General features: G+C 32.5%; 1 protein-coding gene and 2 long non-coding RNA genes across 3 annotated transcripts in view; 2 read left to right on the plus strand and 1 right to left on the minus strand.

Annotated features, from left to right (window-relative positions):
* Positions 1-21159, minus strand: part of LOC142226683 (uncharacterized) — a 139549-nt gene that overhangs the window by 53694 nt on the left and 64696 nt on the right. The gene's annotated exons all lie outside the window — the stretch shown is intronic.
* The window catches only part of LOC142226681 (uncharacterized), a 120977-nt gene that overhangs the window by 46727 nt on the left and 53091 nt on the right, over positions 1-21159 (plus strand). The window contains exons 3-5 of the mRNA XM_075296808.1: positions 651-1201; positions 1278-1359; positions 14201-14282. Coding sequence (XP_075152923.1) covers positions 651-1201; positions 1278-1359; positions 14201-14282 — 715 coding nt within the window. The remainder of the gene's footprint in view (positions 1-650; positions 1202-1277; positions 1360-14200; positions 14283-21159) is intronic.
* Positions 19112-19668, plus strand: LOC142226682 (uncharacterized). Its single transcript, XR_012719722.1, has 2 exons — positions 19112-19287; positions 19343-19668. It is a non-coding gene; the product is annotated as an uncharacterized LOC142226682 (long non-coding RNA).

Genomic DNA, 21159 nt, shown 5'->3' on the forward strand with positions numbered 1-21159 from the left:
TCAGGTACCCCTTATTAATTTTATAACATCACGGCATGTTCTCTGTAAATCTGAAGTAAATCAGAGAATTTTTGTTTTTTCACCATACTTCAAAGGGGACAAAGGGGAGGTCCCCACCGAGAGCAAATATCGAAAAATAAAGTAGAGGGTGTTTGTCTAGACATTAGCCCTAACCTTCCTTGGAAATTTCACCCAAATCGGAGAACTTTGGTCTAGTTTTGAAAAAGTCGGGTAAGTGGGAGGTCCCCTTCCCCCAACAGATATCAAAAAATGATGTACCCCATTTTCACCACATGATCACCCTACACGTTCTCTGAAAATTTTAAGTAAATCGGTTCATCCGTTTCCGAGCTTACCCGGAACATACAAACAAACAAATAAACAAACATACTTTGAATTTTATATATAGAAAGAAAAGATTACAAATGGTATCTCCTGTTGTGGTAAGCTTCCCCCAAAAGCATAGCTGTGACCCATGTCAATTAATTAAAATTATTCCTCTTCAACGAATTGGTAAATAAAACAAACTTAATTGCAAGCAAGCTACTACCATTCGCTACAAAGTCTCCTTTTGTCATTGTCATATACAGATTTATCGCCGTATGCTAATTTTATTTCATATTTTTTCATATTTCCACTTTTCCATGCAGTTTCGTGAGCATGCCCTGCAAATGGTCATATACGCACTCATGACCTTTCCCAGCACTTGTTTTGATACGACAACGTTTGTCACCAATGCGACATATGCGGCATTAAATCGCAAACGACGGGTACGTCAAGCAGCGCTGGATGTTCTGGCCGTCTTGGGTCAGTTTACCACTGCAAGAGAAGTGCTTGAAGTGGTGCAAGAAGTAGCAGGTTCACGTGATGATGGTGCTGCATTGATGGCAGCAGTTAAAGCTCGTTTGTCACGCAAACAACTGCCTTTGGTGAGCAACGATGGAGCTGTTCAATATTCCCTGCATGTACCACCTACACAAATGACTACCAATATCACAGAAACCGCAACGAATGAGAGTAGTTCAGCCGTGGATGATTTTAACCACAAGACACAATCGTCACCGGAGGGCAATGGCCAACAGGGGCCCGATATTGATTGGATTACAGCTGGCATTGGTTCGGTCTCACCTACATCACTAAAGCGAAGAGCCCACCGTATCCGAGGTTCGTCCCAACACAGTTTCCGGTGTTTGAAAACCAGGTACGTGATTTAGAATACAATTTGCAAAGATTACCAACTAATTGCTTTCCTTACTTCCTCTTTCCGTAAAAACCAGTTCCAATGGCGACGATCCACTCCACCGGCATTCTTTTCGCAAACAATGTGATGTGCCCACCCATCCCAAAGTATATGAAAATGTACGTATGTTTATGTGAATGGCAATGTGTGCGTATGTGTGTGTATCTATTGTCTTTTACTTGAAGACACCACGGCGTTAATTACATGTTGCCTTTGCTATTGTGTCCTTGAAAATTAATATCCTTATTAGGATTGAGGATGTGTATGAAAATCAATTTACGGGTAGCCATAGTAAACAAATTTAACAAAAAAGTTCACACTTTACTTAGTGGTGATAGAGAATCGGATAATCGTTTAGATATGAGTTTCAGGCCTAGGTATAAGTAAAATTAGGCCATAGCGGCAGACTTGTTCTCCATAGATATTACATAGATATTCTGCCAACAATGCAATCCAATTCTAAGCTAAGGTCAGCTATAAGGCACCTAAAAAATGGCAGCCCTATTTATTGTCAGGCTCACTTAGATTATTGATAGATGCCACACCCTAAAAAAAAATCGCTTCTGTAACATAACATATAACCCAAACACATTTTGCTTCAAGTATATATTTTCAGGATTGGCCAAAACAAAATATTGTTTGTGTTGTTCAAACATATTATGTTTCACCTTAGGCATACACTGGTAGAAAAAAATTTAATGAAATTTTCTTTGTGTATATAAATTTTTAAGGCGCCAATTGGTTACTTCCATTCTTTTACTTGCAGCATACTCTCTAGGTCTCTCTTTCTAAACACATATATCTTTATAGGCTATTACTAAATGAATATATGTTTGCATGCAAGCATATTATATTTACAATCATTTTATGTCACAAACATAATATGTTCTAACATATTAACATATATGTCCCAAACATGTTATGCTAGTTTATGAACATTGTATGCTTGCACATAAAAATATTGTGTTAAAAAATTTGAGTTCCAAACATATAATTTTTACACCCAAACATATGAAAAACAGTTTTTTTCGTCCGCGCATAAGGCATCTACCTTTTCATTCGAGGAGTACGAACGACGTGTTGCACATAGAGAGAATTTTCTCAAAAATATCACTATCGTTAATTAAAGAAGATAAATCTCCGCTGAAAAACTGTATGGTGTTCGGTCCACGGTAGGATTGAGCAACTACATGGACGAAAAAGACTGTTTTTCATATGTTTTGGTGTAAAAATTATATGTTGGGAACTCAAATATCATAGCACATTATATTTAAGTGCAAGCAAATAATGTTTATAAACTAGCATAACATGTTTGCGACACATATGTTAGTATGTTAAAACATATTATGTTTGGGGCATAAAATTTTTTTAAATATAATATGTGTGGATGCAAACATATATTAATTTAGAAATTGCCTATAAACATATATGTGTGTTAGAAAGAGAGACCGAGAGAAATTTCGATCAATGTTTTCTCTACCAGTCTATGCCTAAGGTGAAACATAACAGGTTGGCTGATAAGTCCCCGATCTAACAAAGAAAAACACATTTTTTGCCAAAATTTGTTTTTATTATTCAACATAGTTCCCTTCAAGAGCGATACAACGATTATAACGACCTTCCAATTTTTTGATACCATTTTGGTAGTACTCCTTCGGTTTTGCCTCAAAATAAGCCTCAGTTTCGGCGATCAACCCTTCATTGCAGCCAATTTTTTTCCCTGCGAGCATCCTTTTGAGGTCTGAGAACAAGAAAAAAGTCACTGGGGGCCAGATCTGGAGAATACGGTGGGTCGGCAAGCAATTCGAAGCCCAATTCATGAATTTTTGCTATCGTTCTCAATGACTTGTGGCACGGTGCGTTGTCTTGGTGGAACAACACTTTTTTCTTCTTCATATGGGGCCGTTTTGCCGCGGTTTCGACCTTCAAACGCTCCAATAACGCCATATAATAGTCACTGTTGATGGTTTTTCCCTTCTCAAGATAATCGATAAAAATTATTCCATGCGCATCCCATTACTTTGACAGCAGACTTTTGAGTCTTTCCACGCTTTGGAGACGGTTCACTGGTCGCTGTCCACTCAGCTGACTGTCGATTGGACTCAGGAGTGTAGTGATGGAGCCATGTTTCATCAATTGTCACATATCGACGGACAAACTCGGATGTATTACGAGTTAACAGCTGCAAACACCGCTCAGAATCATCAACACATTGTTGTTTTTGGTCAAATGTTAGCTCGCGCGGCACCCATTTTGCACAGAGCTTCCGCATATCCAAATATTGATGAATGATATGACCAACACGTTCCTTTGATATCTTTAAGGCCTCTGCTATCTCGATCAACTTCATTTTACGGTCATTCAAAATCATTTTGTGTTTTTTTTTAATGTTTTCGTCGGTAACCACCTCTTTCGGGCGTCCACTGCGTTCACCGTCCTCCGTGCTCATTTCACCACGCTTGAATTTTGCATACCAATCAATTATTGTTGATTTCCCTGGGGCAGAGTCCTCATTATCAAGCCAAGTTTTTGCTTCCACCATATTTTTTCCCTTCAGAAAACAGTATTTTATCAAACCACGAAATTCCTTTTTTCCATCTTTTTCACAATAACAAAAGTTGCTTCACAAAAGACGCTCTATCTCACAAACTAATTGACTTACAGACGTCAAAGTTTGACACAAATCATTTGAAGGTTGGTACTATATAAAAATAATATGCATTTAATACTAGCGACGCCATCTATGTGTCAGACCGAGGACTTATCAGCCAACCACACAGAAAAAAATTTCACGAAAATTTTTCCAATTAAAATCTTAATTGAGTTTTAAAAAATATTCAATTAAAAATTTAATTGATTCAACAATTTTTTTAATTGAAATAAAAATCAATCACACAAATTAATAGTATCAATTAAATATTTAATTGGATCAATTAATTTTTTAATTGACTGTCAATTAATTTTTTAATTGATACTATCAATTCTGTGATTGAAGACATTTCAATTAAAAAATTAATTGGATCAATTAATTTCGTGATTGAATCAGAAAAATTTTTTTTTATGTGCAGTTAATAAGTTTCAACAATACAAACCCTATTTTGTTTGGACCAATCATGAAAATATATATGCTTGAAGCGGAATGTGTTTGCGAGTATATTTTACAGAAGCGATTTGTTTGAGGATGTAGCAGTTTGTTTTTCTCTACATTTCTGTGAAATTTCTATCAACCGGTTTTCTACATTTCAGTGAAATTTCTATCAACTCTTGAGCACCTCAACTGTATCATATTTTCACATTATTTTCCAAAACAAAAAGATAACATAAAATAGACTATCGAACTGAAAATATAGCATGAATAATTCATTAGTTTATTTTTATCTAAGCTATTCTTATAACAACCAGAGAACGCTATTTGGGTACAAATTCCAAAAAAAAAACTTCAAATCAAAGATGCAAAATCCTCAAAATAAGTCTTAGCCTAAATTTGAAGTGTTTTTACCTTAAATTTAAATATTATGTATATCAGTTAAGTTAAAGGCGATTTCTTTAAATCAATAATGTATTTCATTACTTTAAGGAAAATTTGCCTTACTTCAAAATAAGTGATGCACATTTTCAAGATTCGTGTCCTAAATTTAATGAAAAAAATTGGGAAGGAAATATTATAAACTTTCTTTTAATTAAAATTTCATTAATTTAATGAAATTTATCCTTATAATTGTGTAAATTGTGTATCCTAAAATTTAAGTTGCATTATCTTTGTTCAATATTTTTTTTTCAGTGTACTTACGTCCATTTTCATGTAGCTCCGTTAGGCTTTACCAGCCAGCTAAAAGAAAGTAAATGTCCAAGTTCCTAACTGCACTGAAAAAAAGCTTGCCCGGTTACAAGGATTTTGGCTTTAAACCAGCATTGCCAGAATTGTTTCGCCAAAATCCGCTAGATTTGCCCAAAAAAATAGCTAAAAAAGCTAAGAAATGCTAAAAAATAGCTAGAAAAAAAGCTAAATTTTTTTGTATCAAAAGTCACATTTTTGATTGAAATTTAACAAACTTAAAGGCTTTATTTCACTTACAATGCATATTATTTTCATTTTAATTTCACTTCTGTGAGACTGTAACAATATCTAAGGCATTTAGCTCTGTTTGCGTATTCGATACATTTTGATTACTATCACAAATTTTTTACTGGAAGTCCTTCGTTTTGTGGGAGCTACCTTCCCAACACCTCTATTTTATTTACATGTTATTTTATAATATTAAATGATCTAAGCATGCTTTGGATTTGGTAAAAAAATGATTTGTCATTTTTTTAAATAAAATTTTAGTTTGGTTTTGAAATTGTGAAAAATTCGAAATACATTACTTTTATTTAAATTGTAGAAAATACCTATAGTTTACATTTCCCAGTAAAAACATTTTCCTTTTCTTCATGAGCTATCAAAGTGCTTTAAAAACGTGCTAACGCCAACTTAAATTTCCAAATTCAGACTCGACTTCAAGTATAAATTATTGTATATATACGTTTTTAAAATAAAGTGTTGAAAAACATCTTCCCTTTTTGAACGCTATTTTGGTTTGTGGTTAAGATGCAAAAACTCCACACATTTAAAGACTATTTCATTAATTCTTCCTTCTTTCATGAAAACATACCCATTTTTAAGTTGAATCACTTTATTATAAGGACAAAACGACTTTATCGTCTTTTGGATAAGGAAAACAGTTTATATAAATGAAATTCACAAATGCTATTATAACCAAAATTCGCGTTCGTTTTTTTTCAATGCACAAAGCTATTCACATCTACTATTTTAATTTAGTAATATCGTAATAACTTTAGAATATTATAATAACATAAAAAGGATAAACGAGTCAAATGATAATATTCCCAATAATTTACTGACAGTTTATCTAACAAATTTGTATGGTAATAGTAGATTTAAAGTTTACGATAACTTTTATGTATATAATGAAAAAACTTTACAAGGTGTATTTGCTACAAGAATGCCCGCATAATGGCTGGACTCATTATTAATGTTTCAACTGAGCTTTGAAATATGTGGAAACCCTTATACTTGCAGCAAGGCTTAGATAAAAACGCCGATTTATCCATATTTCAATAGAAACATGTCGAAAATAAAAAAAAGCCAAAAATAGCTAAAAGGGTCATGAAAAAAAGCCAGAAAAAAAGCTAAAAGCTAAATGCATTTTTTCCCCGCTAAACGTCTTCAAAAAAAGCCAAATCTAGCGGGGAAAAAGCTAAATTGGCAACGCTGCTTTAAACTAATGATTTTGGTATTGATTCCGAGCCAAAGAAGCGGAGAATTGAAATGAGGATACCTTTAAGATGCAGTTTTCTTTTAAATTTGAGTTTTGCGTACTTGATACTAGGACAAAAATTTTAATTTATTAGTTTTTCAGCTTTTTTCTTGTACATTCAGAGTCCTTTAAAAACGTGTTAACGACAACATAAATTTCCAATTTCAGACTTGACTTCAAGTAGAAATTATGCTATGTTTCAAGAAAAACGTCTTTAAAATAAAGTTTTGAGAGACAACAAATTTCATTAATATTGAAGAATTATTAAAGCCAAGTTGACTTTTCACTCAAAAAAAGTGAACCCTATATTTCACTAAAGCCAATTTAACTTTATTTTAGTTCATGGAATTATTATGTTTGGAGAAAGTTTTCCTTATTCTAATAATTATTTGCGTACGTTAGTTAAATCAACTAAAAAACGGGGAAAAATTATACACAAATTAAGCACAAAGAATTACTAATTTTAATTTAAGTAAATTTTACTACAAATGCGTCCATCATGAACTTCCTATGTCACTAAAGACATTCTTGTAATTTTGAACCCCAATTTTTTCCTTCAAACTACAACATTTTCTTTAACAAGTGAAAAATATTATTTATGTCTAATAAATTTTCTTGAATTTGTCGAAAAATATTTACTTATTTTTGCGATATCGGCGTGATACCAGCGTTTGTAATACTATTTAGTTAAAAGTTTCTAAAAATATTCAAAATTTTCAAAAATCAACCAAAAGTTTTCTTCCTGTGTAATTTCGTTTCAAACGAAATTTTCTTTCTTGTATACATATCCATGGGAGCCACCGTGGTGCAATGGTTAGCATTCCCGCCTTGCATACACAACGTCGTGGGTTCGATTCCTGCTTCGACCGACCACCAAAAAGTTTTTCAGCGGTGGATTATCCCACCTCAGTAACGCTGGTGACATTTCTGAGAGTTTCAAAGCTTCTCTAAGTGGTTTCACTGCAATGTGGAACGCCGCTCGGACTCGGCTATAAAAAGGAGGTCCCTTGCCATTGAGTTTAACATGGAATCGGGCAGCACTCAGTGATAAGAGAGAAGTTCACCAATGTAGTATCACAATGGACTGAATAGTCTAAGTGAGCCTGATACATCGGGCTGCCACCTAACCTAAACATACCCATTGTCAAGTCGATTCACTTGGCTGTAAAAATAAAACGACTTCATTGTAGAGTTGATTGCCTTTTGTACAAGGAAAAAATTCCATGCTAAACAAACTTTTCATTCGAATTTTAAGGACACGAAAGTGTGGCATATGGAATACACATGTGGACAGAAAAATAGGTGTAAGATTTTTTTTTTTTAAATACGATGAGGAAAATATGCCACTTGTTTCGAGATAACGACCCGAACCACTAATCAAAGTTGGTGAGTGAATGGTTTCGGGGTCATAAATCGAACGTTGTTGAGTGGTCAAGTCAGTCCACCGACATCAATCGCATTGAAAACCTTTGGGGCGAACTCAAGAGAGATTTCTCCAAGCTTCCCTGCAGATACAAAAAACAATTGTGGGATAATATTCAGAAAGTATGGTATAATATACAGTCGAGATATGTCATAAGTTAATTTTATCCATGTCTAAGAGAATTGAAGCCGCCCTCAAAGATCCCGGTGAATATACAGGATATTAGCGACCTAGTTTGATGCTTAGTGCAAACATTAATTTTAATGTACAAATTCTTGTATTATTTTCATGTTTTTTCATATACACCTATTTTACTGTCCACATAAAATTCGATGATTTTTTTGAATTTAATTTATTTTAAGTTATTATTTAGTCCTATCTGAATTCTAAACTAATTTTTAAATTCATGACATATGTCTACTTTATAAATAATTCCGAAATATTCAATAAAAAACATAAAATAGAAAAACCGTGGCCTTGTTTAAAAAAACAAATTCGTACACCTATTTTCTGTTCACATGTGTATATTTGGGAATATGACAGTTAAAGCCATACTACATTTTAAAAGTTCGCTAGATAACGTATCACTAACGGGTCTTCATGAAAATGGGGGTTAATGTAAAATTTATAAATGATTCGTTAGTAAATGGATCATGTGTTAAATCCAAACCAAAAATTTATGAGAACTGGTTGGTTCCACGATTGCTTAACAGAAAAAATGTTTTTCTAAAATGTAATTCCTCGGGGAAACTATTGTGGTGTAAGTTTCAGGCTATTCGCAATCGAATAAAAAACATTGAACTACACACAAAGAAAATTTCATTAAAAGTCAGCCAATGAAAAAATTTCCCAGGAAGTTCTTTTAATTCAATTTTTTATAACTTGTTTTTTTCATACTTTTCATGGATAATTTGAACTTTTTTTTTGGTTTCAAATAGGTTAAAAATAGGTAAGAATTCATAAAATGGTACAGATCATTTAAATTTTGTCGACAAAACTGCTAAATCCAATCTGAAAAAATTGTGAATTTTTGAAAATATTTGAGGTCAAACGTTTCCGACAAGCGTAAGAATCCATTAAAAATTATAAAAATTAGTTATTTGATAAAATGTCACAGAAGTTTTTAATTTACATCCAAAACATTGAATTCGGATCACACCTAAAGAAGTGATGCAAATTCAGTGCATCGGCTGTTGAAATGGAGGACTTCCGTCCTATGACAAACCCATGTTAAATTCATCGCTTCTGCCTCAATTTTGCACCACTACTTGATCCAAAAAAAACATTTCCATTACTTTTTTGGCGCCGCTTTTTTTGGTGGGTTGTTCTTCATGGAAATTATGTATGCATATTTATTTAGATTTATTTGCATTTTTTTCTAATAAATTTTAAATATTTAACAACAGTATTCGGATATTAAAAGCACTAAATACTTTTTAATCATTAAATATTTGTTCATCATAAAGGAGAGAAATGTAGGCTTGGCAGAAGGAGAGAGAGCATTTCCAGCAATGTCCTTTTCGTCTTCATTTTTCTCTCTCCCTTGAAAAGAGAACACGCAATGAACAAAGCGCATTTCAACTACAAATACAAAGTGAAAATGTATGTAAATGTAACACGTATGACACTTGCTACTACTTGGAATCTTGTACATAAGGCCGTATATGCATTATTTACAAAGAAATTATAAGAATATCAATCATGTCTCATCATTTAATCTATCATATCTTCATATTTATTCCTGAACTGACTTTGACAAGATTTCATAATCAATGTTTTGTGGTTTGTGACTTCTTATACAGTTTCGACATGTATGTCATGTATACGGCTTTAGCAACTTTACGAAAGTCACAAATAGTCAGACAGACCATTTCTCGGAAGAAATGTTAGATTTTTAATATTGATCAAGTCGGAGAGTGAAAAAAGGAAAATTGAAAATCAAATTTTGCAAGAAAATTCAAAAATCTATAAATTTACAGATCAAATTCATTATTTGTAAACAAAAACATAGTTTAATGCGCACTGTATCATATGCAAAAACCAAACAAAAACTAGAAACAAATATGCTATGCAGATGTTTCTTTTTTACAATTTTGAATATTATATATTTTTCGGAGGAATCGGTGTTCTTTTGCATGTAAGGGTTAATTTGGAATGGCTACTCGTTTGAGATCAAATTCGGTAAAAGGCCATTTTCGTACAAGCGAACCAAATCATTGGCTTTTCCAGTTTTTTTTGCGCTCTTGTACTTTTTGAAACTTCAATGACTTTAGTCCAGGGTCATTTATCAATACGCGTTGTATCCGCACACCCTCACGAGCTGAATATATAGCTCGTGAGGGTGTGGATTTGATCAAATCTGGCCTTCACTTTTTGGGTCATTTCTGGTGTTGCTACAGTTTCTTTCGTCAACTTTTTGGACACTAATTGACACTCCCAATATCACGCTAACGAGCAATGGTACGAGAAGCAAAAGATTTATTCACATTTAAATGCTAAAAGGCTTTAAACATAGCCACTTGTGATTCTCTAGACAAATATAAAGCACACTGAAAGAAATATTTACGTGATATTAAAGATTACGCAACCTCAATTTTAGGATGCGCTATTTACACATTTAAGGACAAAATTTAAGGACAAATTTCTTTAAAATAATGAAATTTTAATTAAAAGAAAGTTTTAAATTTTTTTCATTAAATTTAAGACACAAGCTTTGTAAATTTGAGTCCCTCCATTAAAGTTGTATGTCTTTAAACTAAGACACATTTTCCTTAAATTAAAGAAACACATTTTTTATTTAAAGAAATCGTCCTTAAATTAACTGAAATATTGTATCTTTAGATTAAAGATAAAAACGCTTCAAATATAGGTTAAGACTTATTTTGAGGATTTAGCATCTTTGGTTTAAACTTTTTTTGGAATTAAGAAAATATTTTTTACTTCGAAGTATGCGTCATAATTTGGATTTTTAAACTGGCATTTGTTTGTACGTGAATAGCATTATAATATACCGAAAAAATAGAATGACAATTCGATAAAGGAGATCTGTATCCTAATTTCAATTTTATAGGTCCTAGATTTAAAGCCAGATAGGCCGCAAACAAATTTCCTTATTTTAAAGAACCCGCATCTTTGGCTCGGAATCAATACCAAAATCCTTAAAGTAAGGTCAAAATTTTTGGATCCAAGTAAATTTTTTTTATGAGTGCAGACACGCTATCACGCTTGAATTCCATCACGATTAATTTTATTTCTGAGTTCATAAGATCAAAATACTTTTGTAAGCTTGTTAACAATAAAATGAACTATCACTGGAATAAATCTCTTGATCTTATACAACTGGTTTAGTAATGATAGCAAGCTGAAGTAGGTTGAAATACATATCAGCCATACTTTTTATGTGGTAGGGCATCGCTATAGTGATATGCACACGAATACCAAAGAATTCCAACTTACAGCAAAATTGAAAAAAAGAAATGCCGCTTTTAAGTATTCTCATAAAACCCAGATTGACCTACACCCTCAAAAAAATCGCTTCTATAACATATACCCCACACATATTCTGCTTCAAGCATCTATAACAGGTTGGCTGATAAGTCCCCGCTCTGACACATAGATGGCGTCGCTAGTATTAAGTGCATATTATTTTTATATAGTACCAACCTTCAAACGATTCGTGTCAAAATTTGACGTCTGTAAGTCAATTAGTTTGTGAGATAAAGCGTCTTTTGTGAAGCAACTTTTGTTATTGTGAAAAAAATGGAAAAAAGGAATTTCGTGTTGTGATAAAATACTGTTTTCTGAAGGGAAAAATGCGGTGGAAACTTGGCTTGATAATGAGTTTCCGGACTCTGCCCCAGGGAAATCAACAATAATTGATTGGTATGCAAAATTCAAGCGTGGTGAAATGAGCACGGAAGACGGTGAACGCAGTGGACGCCCGAAAGAGGTGGTTACCGGCGAAAACATCAAAAAATCCACAAAATGATTTCGAATGACCGTAAAATGAAGTTGATCGAGATAGCAGAGGCCTTAAAGATATCAAAGGAACGTGTTGGTCTTATCATTCATCAATATTTGGATATGCGGAAGCTCTGTGCAAAATGGGTGCCGCGCGAGCTCACATTTGACCAAAAACAACAACGTGTTGATGATTCTGAGCGGTGTTTTCACCTGTTAACTCGTAATACACCCGAGTTTTTCCGTCGATATGTGACAATGGATGAAACATGGCTCCATCACTACACTCCTGAGTCCAATCGACAGTCGGCTGAGTGGACAGCGACCGGTGAACCGTCTCCGAAGCGTGGAAAGACTCAAAAGTCCGCTGGCAAAGTAATGGCCTCTGTTTTTTGGGATGCGCATGGAATAATTATCTTGAGAAGGGAAAAACCATCAACAGTGACTATTATATGGCGTTATTGGAGCGTTTGAAGGTCGAAATCGCGGCAAACGGTCCCATATGAAGAAGAAAAAAGTGTTGTTCCACCAAGACAACGCACCGTGCCGCAAGTCATTGAGAACGATGGCAAAAATTCATGAATTGGGCTTCGAATTGCTTCCCCACCCACCGTATTCTTCAGATCTGGCCCCCAGCGACTTTTTCTTGTTCTCAGACCTCAAAAGGATGCTCACAGGGAAAAAATTTGGCTGCAATGAAGAGGTGATCGCCGAAACTGAGGCCTATCTTGAGGCAAAACCGAAGGAGTACTACCAAAATGGTATCAAAAAATTGGAAGGTCGTTATAATCGTTGTATCGCTCTAGAAGGGAACTATGTTGAATAATAAAAACGAATTTTGACAAAAAAAAAATGTGTTTTTCTTTGTTAGCCCGGGGACTTATCAGCCAACCTGTTATTTTCAGGATTGGTCCAAACAAAATATTGTTTGTATTGTTCAAACATATTATCATTCACCTTAAGACATACACTGGCAGAAAAAAATTGTAATGAAATTTTTAAGGCGTCAATTGGTTACTTTATGTTTGCATCTATGCATATTATATTTACAAACATTTTATGTCAGAAACATAATATGTTCTAAGATATTAACATATATGTCCCAAACATGTTATGCTACTTTATGAACATTATATGCTTGAACTTAAAAATATTGTGTTACAAAATTTGAGTTCCAAACATATAATTTTTACATCCAAACATATGTAGGACCGATGTCCACCATTTCAGTAGCCGTTGCTATGAATTTGCATCACTTCTTAAGGTGTGATGCGAATTAAGTGTTTTGGATGTGAATTAAGAAAATATGTGATATTTTGACAAATAAATAAATTTAAAATTTTTTTATGATTTTTAATGCATTCTTACGCTTGTCTGGAACGTTTGACATCATCAAAATTTTAATAATTTGTATCATTTTATTAATTCTGAATCTGTTTTTAACCTATTTGAAACAAAAAAAAAATTTTAATTTCCCATTAAAATTATGAAAAAAGCGTGTTATAAAAAATTGGCCCAAATGAACTTCACGTACAGCAAAATAAATAACATCTTTGGGAGAACATTTTTGGAAGTGCTTTTAAAGTTTTGCCTTTAAAAGAACTTCCAGGCTGGAATATCAATATCGATATATTAGTGAACATTTTGAGAAGTATTTCACCCAACAGTTTACTCTGAGCCAAGATCTTATTAAGTATTAATACGCAAATTGAAGCGATATGACCCATTATACCAAATGTTTCATTATTTGTTGTTATTTGGGAAAATACACAGTATGCAGCAATGGGGCGGCATAAAAACGAAGACCAATTGGTGGGTCGAAACATGACTGTCATTATTTCAACGTGTGTCTAAACCTGGGCGAAAATAAGCCGACATGAAAATGCAGCAGACAGTAGAATTTTATTGGTGTTTGGGCAAGGAACTACAGTACTACTGCTACGGTTGTTAACAAGAAACAAACAAAAAAATAACGTAGTGAACTAAACTCTAAAAGAAATAATTAAGTACAGGCGGATTTTTCCAAAAAAATCAAAGAAAAATCTAACTCTGTAGAAAAACTAATGGTTTTACCATTTTTAACCGATCAATATTTTACCAATAAACGTAAAATGTTGGATATCTACAACAATTATCCTTTGTACAATTTAGTGCCAGTTAATTACTTTAAATGGGTAAAGAAAGCCATAAACCTAGAAAAATTCCTCAAACATATAAAATATTTAATGGACTATATACATTTTTGTATTTTCTTTTTAGGATGACAATTTGGGTTATAATTTTCATCATGTCTTTGCTTCAAATCCATATAACTATGGTTTCTCAACAAAAAAATCGAATGGTAAGTTTTTTTTTAATTGAATTCCTTTAATTGATAGTAGGGATGCCAGGTGGAATGTGGAAAATATGAGTTTGCCCGCATCATGCATTTGAAGCATTCAGTATATTTTAAAGAGAGCACAAAAAAGCAAAATTCTAGGAGACGTAAGTTTTCGTGTGGAAATAATAGCCAGTGTGTGGTATTTACATAAAAATATTATCCGATTGCTGGTCTACACAATAACCACAATTGAATTCTGTGCGTCTACACCGACAAAATATTGATAACGAGTAATTTTCACAATATTTAGAAAATTTTCTTTAATGCTAAGATATTTTTTCTAACAATTTTTTTTTTTGTCTCACAATTTTTTTTTTAATCTTTGAAATTTGCGTTCATATGTTTTTGAATTAAATCAAATTTTCCTTAAAGAAAAAAATAATTTTTAATTTAAAAAATTAATGTTTAAACTAATTGAGATATTGAATATTTGGACTAACGATAAAAAGCTTCAAATATAGACTAAGATTTATTTTAAGGACTTTGCATCTTTGCTTTATTTTTTTTTTAATTAAGAAAACATTTGTACTTTCAGTATCTGCTATAAATTTTTCATATATCAAAAACAAAAATAGATCTGTACCCTAATTTTATAGAGCCTAGACTTAAAACTACATAGGTCCCTAAAAATTGTCTCTATTTTATAAAAGATTGCATCATTATCTCGAAATCAATGCTAAAATTATTAAGCGACCTTCCCTATCATTGAGTAGAAATAAACTTTGTTTGGGTGTTAGCACCTGAAGTATTCTAACATAGTTGAAAATCGGTATATATAAAGCTTACGGATTTTAATCACAATCTAAACGACACCTTTACGACTTCGAATTTTGAAAACTCAGTTTTTATTTAATGCCCTTCGGACAAACGAACGCTAATAGATAGCATCCATTCAAAACATGTTTATTTGAATTCAAAGATTTTTACATTTCTTTAAAGATTTTGATAATGATTGCAAGCCAATGATGCTGCTTCTTTAAGACCAGGGCTGTGGAGTCGGAGTCGACTCCGGCTAAACTAAATTTTTTTAAAACACTTCACATTTTTGTAACTAATAAAGTTTTTACACAAATTGGTTTCCATTCATTCGATCAATGTACGGTATGACTATAAATGAAAAGCAACTTCCAATTACGGAATGTAATTGGAAATTTCCTAGATAGTCTAACAATCTGATGGGCTGAATCGATGCATTTTAATACCCATCACCCTAAAAAATTATTTAAAATATTTCGAACAATCGATTTTATTTTTATACCCTAAACAACATAGTGGTCAGGGTGTAATAACTTTGATCTGCCAAAAAATGTGCCTACCAGAAATATTGATTTTAGACCCCATAAAATTATGTATCCTGAGTCGATTTAGCCCTTGGTGCCCGTCCGTCCATGTATTTGTTGTTCGCAGGATTCCGGTCGCAATTATTACCCGATTTTGATGAAATTTGGTATGTGGTGCTTTTTTGGCACAGGGTCGAACGCTATTGAATTTGGAAAAAATCGGATCAAATTTAGATATAGCTCCCATATATATGTATCGTCGGATTTCGATAAATGGGGTCAGATTGCGCTCATTTACTAACAGATCAGCGTCAAATTAGTCACAAAGTAAACCAATTGACCACCCTTTAACCAATTGACCACCCTTTCTATAAAAAATTTAGTCAAAATTTTATTTTTATAGAAAATTTTGCAAAATTTTATTTCTATAAAAATTTAGTCAAAATTTCATTTCAATAGAAAATTTTGCAAAAATTTATTTCTATAGAAAATTTTTTTAAAAAGTTTATTTCTAAAAACAATTTTGTCAAAATTTTCTTTCTATAAAAAATTTTGTCAAAATTTTCTTTCTATAGATATTTTGGTCGAAATTTTATTTCAATAGAAAATTTTGTTAAAATTTTATTTCTATTGAAAATTTCCTCAAAATTTTATACCTATAGAAAATTTTCTTAAAATTTTATTTCTATAGCAAATTTTCTCAAAAATTTATTTCTTACTGATGCTCACTGATACTCACTGCTAAGACGAAAACTTGTAAAAATTACTCAAATTTTCCTATACCTCTAATTCATATTTATCGACTGATGAATCATAAAAACATTTTTGAAAAATTGCCTAAATATTATTAATATTATAAATATTTCCCATATTTACACCCTGTGCCACACTGTGCCCATGATTTTGTAGAAGTCTGACAAAATATTGTCCAAATCGGGTCAGTCAGTTTTAAATATTGGTTTTCAGGGTTATGTAAAGCACTCAACAAATTTGAAGGATTTGAGAAATGTAGATCTAAACACAAAGTTGTGCAGGGTATATTATAGTCGGCCCCGCCCGACTTCAGACTTTCCTTATTTGGTTTTTACTGAAATTGTGTTTCGTCCCATAACGTTAGATTTAAATTTAAGTGCATAGATTTTGTAGAAGTGTATACAATTTTGTCTAAATCGGTTCAGATTCAAATTCATGCATATGAAAATATAAACTTCGCAACAAATTTAAAGGATTTGAGATGGTATCAATAATTTTGGTCCACAATGTGTTGAAGTGTATAATACAATGAGCCTCGTTCGACTTTGAACTTTCTTTACTTGTCTATAAATACACATACTGAAGACTGTTGGTATCTGATCATATTGTGATGGGTATTTATATCATTATTTTATTAATTAAACATAGGACCGACATTGCCTTAAAGTTTGAAATATAGAATTCAATTGAAATCAAATGTGAAATTAAGATCTTTTTTGCACACATAAATAAATACGATAATTTATATCGATCCATTTACGGTACCCCCCACAATAGAACTAACATACAAATTAGTGGTATTAAAATTGATGTTTAGTTATACTACTCGGAGTCGACTCCGGAAACGGAGTCGAGGCTAATGAAAAATTCTGGTGTCGGAGTCGAGCAAAATTGGCTCGACTCCACAGCCCTGTTTAAGACATATACAATTTCTTAGGAGCTATCTAGCCTTAAATCTAGCATCTATACAATTAAAATTAGGATACAGATTTAATTCATCACATTTTAAAGAAAAAAGAGTTTTCTTGATTTCAGAAAGAAAAAAACTTTAAGATGCAAAATTCTCAAAAGAAGTATTAGCCTATTTTGAAGCGTTTTTATCTTTAATCCGAAGATTCCATACCTCAGTTAATTTAAAAATTATTTCTTCAAATCAAAAAGGTTTTTTAGTATAAGGGAATTTGGCATTATTTCAAAGACATACGAGTTTAGTGCACCGTTTCATGTTCTAAATTTAAACAAAACAATCCTTAAAGCAAATACGGCCCTGAGTGTTTGGGCTATCAAACTCTCAGGACAGATAACAGAGTATTGGAATGCGGAAGTATGATCCAAGACTTCTCAGAAATCGAATTGTCATGCCAGAATAAGGCAGATGAATTGGCGATACGCACGCAGAGAAGAAACATGATTGCCACAATCATATTCGAAGAGCAAAATAATATGATAGCAGCTATTTTTGCGGCGACCATGTAACATTTTAACCTGCAACCATGTTGGCTCAGTGAACATGGTTCTAAGAAAAATACAATTGTCCTCATCTAAAATGTTATTATATTGATAAAAAGAATTTTGTTTCCATTAAAACACAATGGTCACGATCTAAAATGTTATGTTATTCGTCAAAAATGTTTTTCTTCTAGTTAAAAGAACATGGTCACAACCTAAAATGTTTTGATTTTTATGAAAAAACTTTTTTCGTCGTCGAAAAAAGGACGCCACTTGAGAAAAGAAAACACAAAATCAACTTTATTTATTTGTTTTTATTTATTTATAAACTAATTCATTGTTTATTTGTATTTATAATGTCGTGCAAGCAAACTTCACATATTTTTACACACTCTAGTTTGGTTCAATTTCAACAATAAGTAATCATTCCATATTTACTTCGTGCCCATCAAATGTACAAACGCAGACATCATGTAACTGCAAATAAAAATAAATTATACCATATATCAAAATGCAGAACAAAAACCAGGTATATTTTTTTCAATTACACTTTCCTTTTTTGTATTCACATAAAACCACGTGCCATTTCTGAATAAATAAATTAACACAAAACACAATAATTCCGTATTCTCCGTCCATTCCAAGAAACAATCAACACACGACTGACGCGCAAAATGAAAATCGTGTGTACCTGCCCAATGTTTTTATAAAATTCTTGTCGCTGCAAAAAAATTAAATGGTCACGAAAACAATGTACATGGTCTTTATGGCCATGTAATGGTTGTAGACATGTCTATACGTAAACTATAAAAATATTTTTTTCTCTGCAAAAAAGTAAAAAAATTGAATGGTCAGATACATGATTTTCCTGACCATATAATGGTCTCAAATTCTATCATTTAAATAATAGAACATGTTTGCGGCATTTGAGAACCATTTAAATGCTTATTGCCAACATATATTTTTCTCCGCTCGAAAATTATTTTTACAAAGACAAAATACATGGTTTTCGCGACAATTACATACTCTAAATAAGCATTAAATGGATGCGGCAACCATGTCCAAACATGTTTTTTCTGTGCGTGCGGTATAGGACACAATGTATGTAGACGGAGACAGATATACATAAGGCGATGAAAATACTATGAGCTGACTGTACAAGAGATGGAATAATGTACGAGTAGCAAATCTGTATCGAATACGACCTACCGTAAAGAAATTTCTCAACTGTTATTTAGTAATCACCACTCACATTTGGCAACCACAGCCGAATTCGATTTGAATAATTTTTCAAATGTCAATGTCATTATTGTTAAATTCATTATATTTTGTATTATTAAATCCATAACATGTGAACATGGATTTCAACTCAAAACGAGTACATATGGTGGAAAATACTGCCTAGATGTAAAACCTCCATGGGCCGCATACAAGGTATTATCTTCAAAAGCTTGCAATGGACTGAAACCGAATAAAAAACAATGGTTTGTAGCTGAACTGTTTATGCTTAAGGACACAAAATAAAATTTCGAATTTCAGGGATCAATCAAGGGGAAATCAAGTTTAGTTTTTGGACCGTAAAGCATACTACGGTGGTTTATTTTGAAGGCGTTTTAAGGGCTATATCATTCGTTGAACTGTTCATCAAATTTTTCATTGAGGAGGTGTTTGTGTCATGGGTAATGATGAAAGGTCAAAGATTTTCGTTCGCAAATTTCAATCTTTTGTGGCATATGTACTTCCCTTGGGCCGGGTATGCCGTCTATAATCATTTTTTGTGCTTCTGTATTTTGCTCTAAATAATATTTAAATAACAATAAACCTATAATTTGTAATTTAATAAAATATATGTATCTACTTTTCAATTCGATTGGGGATATTAATATGGTTGGGTGGTACAATCGAATAACGAAGTCACCCATAACCTATTTCATCGGCTGACACAACCAATACCAGAAGTGGTATTAGTTGCATCTCTCATCATTCGATTGTATCGACCGAATTAGTTAGGTGACACAACTGCCAACAGACAGTTGCAGCAACTTCCAAAATGAGGTTGGCAATAAATTCGATTATCACAACCAATCTGTATTCTCTGTGTATATAGTATACACATAACACCGATTTAATTGTTTATCATTTTATTTTTTGTCTGAAATGACATAATACAGATTTTTTCAGACAATTCCCATAATTACAAGTACTTCCATAATTGTTTTATACCTTTTTATAAATTCGTTTTCCTTGCAATTTTAATCTAATGCCCAAAAATTTTAAAAATCCTATATTGGCATCTCTATATCATTGTTATTGTTGCTCCCCTGGTTTTTTCGGTTTGTTTATTTGTTGTTGGTATTTGAGTTGACCTAACAACCAATATCCCTTGAACCTCGCATCAGTAGAAGAGGAGCATTCCTTAACATTTGTTTTTCGCATGGCATTCATAGTCCTCTATTCGTGTGAAGTTCGAGTGTCTATGATATTGATTTTTGTGTCAATTTTAAACCCGGAAATTGTTTAAATCTAACGAAATAAAACACGCCATGACTGTAGTGAACTTTGGAATCGTTTAAACATAGGCAATATAACCAAAGACTTTAATTCTGAGAGTGAAAATAATTGTCTAAACAATATGACAAATAAAAGAAATCACAGCGGCATATTTTCCCACAGATATTATTACAGTGCACTCGCGGTAACGTGAACTAATTAAAACCAAGAGAGTTAACGTTAGCGAAAATGTTCACGTTAGCGAACTTCAGCGAATTTCAGGGCAAAACATAGCCATATTCGGGAGTTTTACACGTTCTAGCGTGATAGTCTTTTATTTTTGTTATTAGGAATATTAAAAACTTAATTTAATTTCATGAAAAAAATTTTAAAAAAAGAGATCGGAAAAATGTCAGTAGGTATGGAATTATAAATCAATTTAAATTAATAATTAAAATTCACGAAAAAAGCCAAACTAGATCATTAAAAAATTCCGTAAGTGTATTTAAAATTCTATTTGGCATTGTGAGTCGGCCTATAACGTCAAATTTCATGTTTTTCAGCTTTACGGAGTAGTTAGTGTAAGTAAAAGTTTGTTCACGTTATGTGGTGTTCACGTTACCGCGAGTGCAGTGTATACACTTTATAAAATTATGGACTTTTTCATAAAAAATGTGTACACTTACATAATATAATGTTTTCATAAATACTTGTTATGAAATTATGAATCTTTTAATAACATATAGAGACGGTTTCATAAAATTAATGAAATTTTACTTAATATATCAAAAATACTGGTTTTCTCTTAGCGTGAGAGAGCCACAACATAGAGTTACCCGCATATGTATACAATACAAGCATATAAT

This window comes from Haematobia irritans, chromosome 2 (genome assembly GCF_050003625.1).
Source record: "Haematobia irritans isolate KBUSLIRL chromosome 2, ASM5000362v1, whole genome shotgun sequence".
Classification (NCBI taxonomy): domain Eukaryota; kingdom Metazoa; phylum Arthropoda; class Insecta; order Diptera; family Muscidae; genus Haematobia; species Haematobia irritans.